Source organism: Oratosquilla oratoria, chromosome 5, assembly GCF_046742065.1.
Source record: "Oratosquilla oratoria isolate Oo_2021 chromosome 5, ASM4674206v1, whole genome shotgun sequence".
NCBI lineage: Eukaryota > Metazoa > Arthropoda > Malacostraca > Stomatopoda > Squillidae > Oratosquilla > Oratosquilla oratoria.
The window spans coordinates 1,802,501-1,815,000 of record NC_134781.1 but is presented as its reverse complement, the minus strand read 5'-3'; the positions used below and the strand labels follow the sequence as shown (position 1 = coordinate 1,815,000).

The 12,500-nt window shown below is 38.9% G+C and overlaps 1 protein-coding gene across 6 annotated transcripts in view; it reads left to right on the top strand.

Moving 5' to 3' along the window:
- The window catches only part of LOC143025327 (TBC1 domain family member 20), a 20,701-nt gene extending 8,377 nt beyond the window's left edge, over nt 1-12,324 (top strand). For all 6 annotated transcript variants that reach the window (XM_076184810.1, XM_076184814.1, XM_076184813.1 and 3 more), the window contains 6 exons: nt 4,920-5,082; nt 7,249-7,493; nt 8,311-8,504; nt 10,291-10,507; nt 11,218-11,327; nt 11,505-12,324. In XM_076184810.1, coding sequence (XP_076040925.1) covers nt 4,920-5,082; nt 7,249-7,493; nt 8,311-8,504; nt 10,291-10,507; nt 11,218-11,327; nt 11,505-11,763 — 1,188 coding nt within the window. In that variant the 3' untranslated portion in view covers nt 11,764-12,324. The remainder of the gene's footprint in view (nt 1-4,919; nt 5,083-7,248; nt 7,494-8,310; nt 8,505-10,290; nt 10,508-11,217; nt 11,328-11,504) is intronic.
- Nucleotides 12,325-12,500: the final 176 nt, after the last annotated feature.

Genomic DNA, 12,500 nt, shown 5'->3' with positions numbered 1-12,500 from the left:
AGGAGAAGACAGGGAGAAATCCCTTTGGGTTGCGTCAAAATTTGCTCACACCCTCTACCTCACCCCCCCATCACCCCTGTCTTCTGTCTTCTCCCATCCTTCCTCAACAGACATTCCCCTCTTCCCCAAAGCCCTCTTCACCCCATCCATCCACCTCATCCTAGGACGTCCCTTCATGTTCACTCCCTCCACATCTTCCTTCCATACCTCTTTTACTAGTCTTTCTTCATTCATTCTTCCCATGTGTCCAAACCATCCTAATACTCTTTTATCAACCCTATCTCCCAACCCCCTTTCCACCCTTGTTCTCCTCCTCACCATCTCATTTCTCACTCTATCCAGCCTAGTAACCCCCATCATACTTCTCAGACACCTCATCTCAAACACATTCAAACTCCTTCTCTCTTCCTCTTTTATGTTCCATGTTTCTGCCCCATATAGTGCTGTTGGCACAATCACTCCTTCATACAGTCAATTCTTAGCATCCATTCCCAAATGTCTATTCCTCATGACACTTTTTAATCCACCAAGGCATTTACTCGCTTCTCTCAATCTACATTCTACCTCCACCTTCACTCCATCTTTTCCTGTCACATTTGCACCCAAGTATCTAACACTATCCACTTCCTCCAGTCACTCTCCCTTAATGCTCACTTCCAGACCACTGCCACTTTCACCCCTTGTACATCTCATCACCTTACTTTTACCCACATTTATCTTCAGCTTTCTTCTATCACAAACTCTCCCAAACTCTGTCACCAACTTCCTCAATCCCTCCTCCGATCCTGCCACAAGCGCAGTGTCGTCCACAAACAACAGCTGGCTCACCTCCCACTTTTCTCCATTTTCTTTAACCATCTCCAATCCCTGACCCACTACCCTTGCATTTACCTCTCGCACTACCCCATCCATGTATAAGTTGAACAGCCAGGGCGACATAACGCATCCTTGACGAAGTCCCACCTTTACCTCGAACCACTCACTCTCTCCATTTCTAATCCTGACACAAGCTCTACTACTCTCATAAAAACTCTTGACAGCTCCTAGAAGCTTTCCTCCTATCCCATATATCCGCAAAACCTCCCACAGTGCCTTTCTGTCTACCCTATCGTAAGCCTTTTCCAGGTCCATAAAGGCCCAAAAAACATCCTTCCCCTTTCCTATAGCTTTCTCACATATCTGTCTTACCACAAAAATCTGATCTACACAACCTCTACCCGATCTAAATCCACACTGTTCCTCACCAATTACTCCCTCTGTTCCTCTCCTAATCCTCTCAATCAAGATCCTCCCATAAGCCTTCCCAACTACACTTAACAAGCTAATCCCTCTGAAACTACTACATTCACACTTGTCCCCTTTTCCCTTGTAAAGTGGAACTATACAGGCACCCCACCAGTCCTCCGGCACTCTACCATCTCTCCAGCAAACATCAAATAACCTCACCAGCCAGTCCACCATCACTGTACCTCCTTTTTTTAGACATTCTGCATGGCATCCATCCAGACCAGATGCCTTACCTGCTTTCATCATCTTAACAACTGCCTTCACTTCATCCTTCCTTCTTTCTCCTCATTTTCCTCACTCATCACGGTCATTTTCTTAGCATTTCCCACTGCAGCTATCTTTCCCTCCCTATCCTCCCTCACATTTAGCAACTCCCTAAAATATTCTGCCCATCTTCCCCTTACTGCCTTCTCTTCCATTATCATCTCTCCATCTGCACCTTTTACCTTTTCTTCTGTTTTTACTTTTCCAAATTCCATTATACTACATTTCTTGATATTGAATTTCACTTCCCACTTTTGAGTCCATTTCCAGATCTTGTCCAAGTCTTGTTGTAATGAGTTGCAATCCTCTTCCATTTTTACTTTCTTTAGTATTTTGGCTACCTCCCTTGGAAGGGGGAAAAAGCCTTGGTATATGTATGTATGTATGTATTTTTGCATCGTCTGCAAAGAAATTCATATAACACACTACTCCTTCGTCCATACCATTTACTGATCCCTGTGGGACACCACTTATCATTTCTTCCCAATTTGAGAATTTGTCTCTTAATTACTACTCTCATTTTTCTCCCAGTCAGGAAGTCTTTCATCCATTCCAATAATTTTCCTCTGATGCCACCTATTGATTCTATCTTCCTTATTAGTTTATTGTGTGGTACCTTATCAAAAGTCTTTTGTAGGTCCAGAAAGGCACAGTCTGTCCAACCATCTCTCTCTTGTATTATGTCTATATATCTTGAGTAGAAGTAGATCAAGTTTGTTGTACATGATCTTCCTTGTCTGAATCCAAATTTATTTGGATTCAGTATATTTTTTTATTCCCATCTATTTTTGATGACCTTTTTGTAAATTTTTGCTACTGTGCTTGTCAGGGAGACTGGTCTGTAATTTGATGGGTCTTCCTTGTTTCCTCCCTTATAAATTGGTACAATGTTTGCCTTCTTCCAGTCCTGTGGCACTTTTCTTTCTTTACAGGGATCGTCCATTAGAAAATCAAACTTTTTTTGTTTGGAGTGAAAGTGGCTGAGATTTTTTCTTAATAACTGTCTTGTCTCAGAGAAGATACCACCGAGTTTTCAAGACATTTATGCTTATACTTTTTTATTGTGATTCCCCCCCCCCCCATTTTCGAGGGGTAATTTTTGAAAATTTTGAAATTGATTCAGAGGATAGACCTTTGACTGGATATTGATTATTTTTTGTCTTTATAATGGGCTAAGATAGATAAAGAAATGGAGCCAGAATTATTATGTTCTGATCAGTCTGTTATGAGAAAAAAAATCCAAAGTTGATGAAAAAAGAAAAAAAAAAAAAAAAAAAAAAACAAGGGAAGAGGGAGGGTGGAGGGTTGTGGAGTGTATTTAGGGATGGAATGGGTGGGAATCATTTTATGCCTTTTCCTTTTTGGCTACCTCCCTTGTAAGGGGGAAAAAGCCTTGGTATATGTATGTATGTATGTATATATGAAAAAATCCTACTAGTCCTTGACAGAAGGACATAAATCTGCCTCCAAATGTTCTCCCAATTATGCTGAATCCGAAAAGGATTTGCAGTTGAAAATCAGTGAAGGCATTTTGGATATGAATCAAGTTAAATGTGCAAAAATCAAGTTTTTTCAGGAATGAGCATCATAGTTTTTTGTTCATGGCTACTGGTCCCCTTTCATTATTTAGGATGTTATGGTGTTGAATGAATGTCTTGAAAACAAGACAAGACAGTTACTAGGAAAAAATCTCAGCCACTTTCACTCCAAACCAAAAAAAAGTTCGATTTTCTGATGGACGATCCCCTTAAGTGAGAATTTAATTATATTTTATATTTTGTCTGTTAATTCTTCCATGCATTCTTTCAGTATCCAATTTGCAATTCCGTCTGGACCATGTGATTTTCTGATGTCAAGGGTTTTGATTTGGTCATTGATTTCCTTTTGTGTTACAATTATTTCTTTCATTGAGGGGGATCTCTCTCTCTCTGTTTCCTCACAGTTAGGTGAGTTTTCTATTGTAAATACTGATTTGAAATGGTTGTTCATAATTTCAGCCATTTCCAGTTCTTCTGTATATTCATGTTTACCTTGGTGCACTGGGGCTACAAAGACTCCCCAATGTGCCCATCTTGTCATAACTCACCTCAAGATACAGACCATCTCGTACTGCACTGCCCAATCACAGCAGTGCCTGGGGGTTACCAGACTATCTACGAAGCAAATGAAACATTCATAGACTGGCTAGCAAATACAAAGTTGGAGGTGTAAGAAAGCCATACGATACTACTACCTTGGTGCAGCTTTTCTATTTCTTGTTTGTTCTTCAGTTTGCCATTTACATATCTGTAAAATAGTTTGGGTTCTTCCTTGCATTTTTCTATAATTTTTTTTTCTATAGTTTCTCTTTTCATCTCTGCATATTATTACATACTGTACTCATTTCTTAGTTTGATGTACATTTGCCATTTGCTTGTTTTCTTGTCTCTTTTCCATTTCTTCCAAGCTTCACTACACCTTTTGTTGTACCAGCTTTTTATGTATGTTCTTTCCATTTTTGTTGTGGTACATATTTATTTACTCCCTCATTGTAAATTTCTTTTAGTATATTCCATTTCTCTTCCATCCCTGTTTCTTCATTTAGAAATTTTTCCCAGTTCACGTTGCGAAAGAATTTTTTGCGTTTCTCAAAATTTATTTTGTTGTACATTAGTTTTCCTATTCTATGTTTATCATTTCTGCTTTGATCCATTTGCTCTTTCAACTCAAATTCTTTTAGTACATGGTCACTCTTTCCTATCGGAGTTTTGTAATAAATTTTATCGACAATTTCAGGCTCTGTCATAAGTATTAAGTCCAGCCTTGATGGTTCTTCACTACCTCTGTATCTGGTATTTTCCCCTTATCCACGGAGTCATTGTGTATTTATTGGTCATGTGTGTGTGTGTGTGTCTGTCTGTCTGTCTCTCTTCTCTCTTCTCTCTCAATCTCTTTGATCTCTGAGATGTTATGTAGTGGAACTAGGTATGTGGACACTAGTCAATTTCTTCATTATTATTATCTGTAAGATGTCAAGTTCATCCATTTTCATCATCACGGACAGTTCAGTGGCAAAAAAGACTGATGGTAATCATAATGTCATGCATGCAAGAATAACATTTGCTATTTCTCAGTAGATTGTATAGTTATACTCTTAAACAAAATGTTAAGGCCTGAGAAAGCATATTGTAAAGAACAGTAGCTTGGTCACTCATTTAAATCTATTTCCTTAGGTCTCTTGTAGACCAGTGTCTCCAAAATCATATAGCAATGCTCTCAAAGGAAATACAGCCAATAGTTATTATGACCTTAGTCTTTGAGCATCAGAATTTTGTTTAGAAATAGAGCCCTTATGTTCCACAAAAAACTAATGTTATTATGACAACCAGAAACCCAAACGACGGCGTAAGAAGAGGCCCAAAGTTGAATGGACACCAGAGATGGCTGCCCGCAGAGAGAAAATGCACAAAATCAAAGATGTACTTGTTACAGATCCATTAGACTTGGAAACACTGAGAGAACTGTCAGTTACGGATAAAGGCCTTGTTACAGGTATGATTTATTCTACAAATTAGTAAGTAGTTTATTAGATTTTGTAGCTTGAATATCTCAGGGCTGTAGATCTTCTGCAAGAGACACCAGGGGCAACTGATTGATTTTAGTTTGAATTATAATATGTTAAAATGATGCCACAGAAAGAATGAGTGAAAAAAGGTTAGTACAAGAGGTGTGGAAGGCAGAGGTGGGTGGGATAAACTTGAGGGGATGACAAAGGATGAGATGGATGGATAAGGTGAAAGGAGCCTTGAGCAAGAGGGGAATGCCTAATGTGCAAGGAAGGGAGAAGTCAGGAGATAGGGGTGAGTGGAATGTGGCTGGGTATAGATAATACTGTGATGGAAGGAAGGGAGGGGGTAGGGAGTGGTTATATGTGAGTGATATTTTGATGCAGCCCAAAGGGATTTCTCTTCATCCTCTTTTTCTGCATCAGGGGACAGAGAGTGGGAGTCGCTGATTAAATGAAGCAGCCTTGCTGTGGATGAGCTGTCTTGTTGCATTTCTTTTGACCCAGGGCAGTGGGCACTGTAGTGCCCTACATGTATTGATCAAAATTAGGCAACTATGTTTGATTATTAATGAATGGATGGGTGAGGTGTATAATACACCGTCATAAAATTGTGTCCAACCCTGAGTACCATGGACAAGGATGACAATTATTCAAATATATCTATAAAATGTTGATTGGGAAATCCTATGTGTTTTTGAATTGTTTTGATTAGTAATCACAAGATGGTTATTGTGTTTTGCTGCCACCATCCCAATCACAAAACTAAATATATATATATTAGAACACTTGGTAGTTTGTGATCAACACATAGCTTTATTCTATTCCCCCCTTTGGCCATTTTTGTGTTAAATTATACTTGTGAAATCCAGTTTAAAGGAAATTTCAAGTTTACAACAAGTTGTTTTACTGATTTATGAGACAATATTTTTGATTCTTAATCACACTTTAACATATATTCCTTCCACAATACTCAATACAATAGAAATATGATACAAATAATACGTAATTACACTTATAGCCAACATAGGTGTGGGGCTAGGTATATAACACTTCCCCACCATACAAGAATGTTTGTCCCTTTTCCCTTCAGTTTCCTATTCAATTACATACTGATTTTAACTCAATTACATACTGATTTTAACTGCTCAAAATGAATCAAAAGCCTTATCCTGGATTACTATTTATGAATGATTCATGAAATACAGTGGTAATGTAGGGAGTAACGAGTAACATCCTCATTGGCGTGAGTAGAACATGTGGGTATTATGTCTCTAACCATCCAGCCACCTTTTTTAGGTATCACTTCATACATGATAATCTATCCTAATCTGTATGATAATCTAACCACATAATTTTTGTTGTTGGTAGAGAGCACTTTTGGCCATAATCCCTTTCACAAACTATTTCTTATTAGTTCCTATAACTGAGTACAAAGGATTCTTCTGATAACTGTGCACCTTTATATAACTCCCCTATCCCATTGTGTCCCTGTTGAGGAGGATCTCGTATCAGAATCCACAACATAATAGATTGTAATAGATTGCTAACTACTATATAATTTTCTCTTTTCATATTTTTCCAATAATATTTCACTAAAACACTTGAACCTACCTGTTGAGTGGGATCTCTTATCAGAATATTCATCTGTTAAAAATCCTAAAAATATTCCTCTAATGGAATCCTGAATTGGAGGGTGGGAATTTTTCTCCTCCATAACTTAAGGTTCCTAATCAGTTCTTACATATGAATACATCCTCATGATGTAATGGAGGGGTGGAATGAGAGATATAATGTCCACCACTTCTACACGCAATTTAGTCACATAGGACTTCAAGGAAAAGAAAATGAAAAATAATACTAAGTTAAATCCCTGGCCTTACAGTAGGACACAGGGATGACCTGTCATCCATGAAGACCTAAGATGAGAGTGAGGAAAGGGTGGTGGATGAGAGTCGAATGGGTGGGAGTGGATACATGCCTTTTGACTTGGCTACCTCCCTTGTAAGTGGGAAAAAGCCCTTGATATATAGATAGATACCAAAGAATATATCATATTGTGTAAGGGTACATGATTATTTTTTCCTCATAAATATTGGGATTTGTTTCTTTTTATGCTTCTTTAAATTTCCTATAATTTGTTTTCCCTACAGATGAGTTACGACGAAAAGCATGGCCACGGCTAATGGGTTTGGAGCACATGGAATGCACACCCAAACCTTTGGAAGATGAGGTTAAGAAGCATAAAGATTACTCACAGGTGGTACTGGATGTTAATAGGTCCCTGAAGAGATTTCCTCCTGGCATTGCTGATGAGTACAGAGTTGTTCTCATGGAGCAGCTAACAACGCTTATCATTAGAGTGTTAATGAAACATCCAGAGCTTCATTACTACCAGGTACAATGAAATACATTTTTTTTGGGTGAAGATACTTAATCTAAAGAAATACCATGAGAGGATGGACCCTTTATTAGGACATTTTGCTTGTTACAATGAAACATCATATTAATAAAGGCTCTCTCCTCACATGGTGTTTCTTTAGATAGATTTGTTGGCAGTTATCAGTTACACATACTTAATAATCTTAAATCTTGTGCATCAATTGAAAGATATATGCTATGTCTACATTTACATCAGTACACTTTTGTGGTGTTATTAAGTACATGAGTGAACATGAGGGGACGTCCTAGGATGAGGTGGATGGATGGGGTGAAGAGGGCTTTGGGGAAGAGGGGAATGTCTGTTGAGGAAGGACGGGAGAGGACAGAAGACAGGGGTGAATGGAGAATGGTCGTATATGGATGATGTTGCGATGCATGAGGTGGGATGGGGGGTGAGGTAGTATGTGTGAGCAAAATTTGACGCAGCCCGAAGGGATTTCTCCCCGTCTTCTCCTTTTATGCATGGGGGGACGGAGAGGGTGGGTTGCCGATTTAATGAAGCGGCCTTGCTGTGGATGTGCTGTGTCTTGCGACACTGCTTCTGACCCAGGGCAGTGGACAAGGTGCAGGGATGACCCGTCATCCAGGAGGTGCTAAGATAAGAGGGAGGGTGGAGGGGTGTGGAGTGTATTCAGGGATGGAATGGGTGGGAATAATTTTATGCCTTTTCCTTTTTGGCTACCTCCCTTGTAAGGGGGAAAAAGCCTTGGTATATGTATGTATGTATTAAGTACATTCAGTAAAAAAAAATCATTTTGTTGATTTGTGTACAGGGATATCATGATGTTGCCATCACTTTCCTTCTTGTTGTTGGAGAGGATGTTGGTTTTGAGCTTGTCGAACGACTCTCAGTGACGCATCTACAGGAGTTCATGGAAGTCAACATGGAAAGAACGACTTATTATCTCACCTACATCTATCCTATCCTCAAGAGAGCCAACCCCAAACTTTGTCAATTTATGCTTGAGTAAGTATACATGGAGAGGGGGTTGTTAATTAAGTGAAGCTGCCTTGCCATTGATGTACTGTGTCTCTCTGAATTGCTTCTAACCGAGGGTAATGGGCAGGATACAGGGATGACATGTCATCCACGAGGAGTTAAGATAAGAGAAAGGAAAGGGTAGTGGGTGGGAGTGGTTATGTGCATTTGAACTTGGCTGCTTCCATTATAAGGGGGGAAAATGCCTTTGGTATATAGATAAAAGTATACATGGATGCTTGCTGGCCAAGTGTGTTAGTGTCAATATTTGTGATGGAGGTCAAGGTGACGGCAATTTGAACCCTTCCATGAGCAAGATGGCCCAAGGGCATGGTTCATTAAATTCCATGCTACAAAGTCCTGTATAAGGGGCACTGTCCTAGCCTCCTGATAGGGGGAGTCCATGACATTAAACTGCATCATCATCATAAAGTATACATATATGTGGACTAGGAGGACCATATTACCTTATGATGGAACAATGGGGGTAAACTGGCCATAGCTGCCAGGCCCTGTGCCTTACTGCATTTCCTTTGACCCAAGTAGTGTGACAGGCCAGGGATGACCCTTCATCCATGAGATGTTGAGATATGAGGGATGTTAAATTTAAACACTGGTAAGATGACACCTATGTATTTACCTAGTTGTATTTTGCGGGAAGGGGAGCTATGCTCGTGGTGTCCTGCCATTGTATCTCGCAGTGTCTAGTTTGCTTTTAAACTCATGAATGTTTTTTGCACATACTATTTCATTATCCAGTTTGTTCCAAGTGTCCAAAACTCTCTGTGGAAAACTGTTTTTCTTCAGTTCTCTCTTATAGCTATGTTTTTTTATTTTCTTTCCATGTCCTCTTGTGTTTCTCTTGTCCCAGTTAAGTAAGTCCTCTCTATCAAGTATCTCTGTGCCTTTCATGATTCTGTAGATGGTCAATAGGTCACCTCTCTCTCTTCTTTGCTCCAGTGTCGGTAACTCCAGTTTAGCCAATCTCTCCTCGTATGATAGGTATGTAGGCATCATAAGGCGCGAGTGGGTACGTGAGGATGCCGGTGTCGATGTCTTGATTATATATTATTTTGTAGTTGTACACAAGTTACCCCTGGATTCTGTGAACCTGTTTGATTATGTGTCCTGTGTTTATTATTACTCAGATAAAAGAGAATGAGTAATACATCAGTGATTTTATATTTTATAATGTGAGTAGTGTGATGCAAATTACATATGACAGCTGATGCTGCACACAAGAATTTAAGTAGTAATGAAGTGGTTAAGAAGGAAATAGGCAAGAACTGGTTTACCAAAAGAGTGCTTAACAAATGAAATAGACTTAGTAACCATGTAGTGAGTGCTGAAAGTATTGATTGTTTTAAGAGAAAGTTAGATAAATTTATGGATGAGGATTACAGATGTCAGGGATAATGGATCTGCCTAGTGTAGGCCTTATGGTCTTTTGCGGTCTCCTTCTTTCTTATGTTCTCATGGCCGTTTGTGTTAATTGGGTTTTAATTGCATATAGTGTGGATGTGTGATTTGATTTGACTTCCCCCTATATAAGGGGGAAAGTGCCTTTGTTGTGTGTATATATATATTCTCAAAATTTTATAAATCTGTTGCTTCTCAACTGTCCTGTGATTTTAAAGGGAAAATGCCTCAAAACAATAATGGGAGACTTTTGAACTAACTTGTTATAGCTTCATAGTATGCTTTATTATTGTTTTCATTAATTAGGCCTAAGAAGGGATGACCACAAATCCTTATGTCGTATTTTTACCTACAGCTCTGGAGTCGGCACAATTTTCTGTCTTCCCTGGTTAATCACCTGGTATGCCCACACCCTTTCTGATTATCGTAATGTGGTACGACTTTATGACTTCTTCCTCGCATCACCACGTTTGATGCCAATGTATATTGCAGCTGCCATAGTTATGCATCGGGAGAAAGAAGTCTTGGCAGGGGAGTGTGATATGGCCATGCAACATTTCATTTTGTCTCAGGTAATGCATTTCATAATCTTGTGTTTGTTTGCTTTACTTTGTTTGGATAGAAACCAGAAATGCATAACAGTGACAAAAAAGGGTTGACAAATTTCCTTGCTGACAGAGAACAAGGAGCATCTCAGGACATCCAACTTGTAGGAACTGAAACACTATACAATACTATCACCATTGCTTTTAATCCATTCAAACGTCCCACCACAATCTCAGATCACAATTCCAAAATGCTCACATACGCATATATCCTAACAATAATAGCCTTAAGCATCATTGACATGGGGCTAGTTTAATTGCTGCCAATGCTAGCAATTTATGAACTACCCCTCTACTTGCCCAGTGTCAACTGAAAGTTAGTAAACTTGCCTCCAAACTATTCTAGTGTCAACACTTACATGCCAGGTAAGTTAACTTGCAGCTAGCACTTGTGGCTACTAAACTGGCCCTATGTCAACAAGGCTTAACACTGTAACTACAAGATGGCAGCCAAATACACCCACCTCACTCTGTATTTTTCAGCAGGTCCATTTTGTAGTGTGAATTATGCATGTAATTGTAGCATCTGTAGGGGATCTAAATTTGTTTGTGTGTCTCTAACATCCAGAAGTAGGAGTTAGAGAGATGGCACCAGATCAATGCTTATCTTATTTGCAAAAAATCAGGTAAAATGCAGTCATCATTTGTATTAAGTCTCCATACATTATCTTCCACAGGTTCCTGATTCTCTTCCTTTTGAGCAGATTTTAGTAAAGGCAAGAGAGTTGTATGATCATCATCCCCCTACCACATTAACCAAAGAAGTGGACGAATTAATACAGAAAAAGTAAGTCATAATTCTAAGGAGCATTTATTTTTAAAACTATATTCATGTTCAATGATTACAATATCTGTACAATAACAATTCCTGAAGGTATGAATACATATTCAAAATTTATTGCAATAAAAATCATATATTTGAGTTTGTATAGAGCTTACTTACATTGGTAATTATTCTCTTTAGAGCCAAAATGGAGGAAGTTGAACGCAAGCAGGCAGAGGAGAGGCGAAAGAAATATCAGTTGAAGAAAGGCGGAAAAGGAAAAGTCATTCCACTCAAGGCCATAGAAGCAGCTTTCACACAATACCTAAGATTATCTCCTGGACAGCAGAAAGTTGTCAAAGTTGTTGTATTTGCTTTCACTGCCACTGTAGCCACAACAATTTACAATTACTATTCACAGTCGTCTTCCCTTTTTCCATACAGGTTTTGGAATTGGTGATGTAACTTCTTTGCATAGCTTAAATGGTTTATTCATATTTGAAACTTGAAAATATTGTAACCTTTTCCAACCAATAGCCATTACCCGCATAGCGAGGTGGCTAAGCACATTGCAACTGAATGCAGAAAATGGTCACCAAGGGAAAGATCTGGTTGCACCTTCATGATGAAAATTAAGTAGTATTAAACATAAGGGAATCATGACTTCACATTGGAACTCAAGTAAGAAAATTAATAGTATACTCTCTTGTCTGTGATATCATGATTGATTTTATGTCTTTTGAATTTGTTTAAATGTATATATTGAGAAATATGAATTATGATTTATTGCCAGTTGATTTTTTATTCCTCTTCAAAGGGATACACCACTTTCAATTTCCATTGATAGTAACTTGCCTCAAGTTTCATTGGCTGACAATCTGGAACATTCTTTGGGCCCACTTATATATCTTAGGAAGACTTTTGACTGCTATTTATATTATGTTAGTGTGAATCAGTTTCCAAGTCATCAATTGCTAGGAGGAAGGGAGTAGTCACCAGTTGCCAGCTGTTTTTATATGAATTTTTTTTGGGTGGGGGGTAGGTGAGATGAATAGTCAAAATGGATGGGGAGATATCTTAGGTCCAGTTTGGTAAAGATGCCAGCCCCTCAGGGATGCACCTCCAGTTGGAGGTGAGGGTATTGGTAGGATTTGAAGATGGGTGGCAAGGAGATGGTTTTCTCCAATGTTCATATGG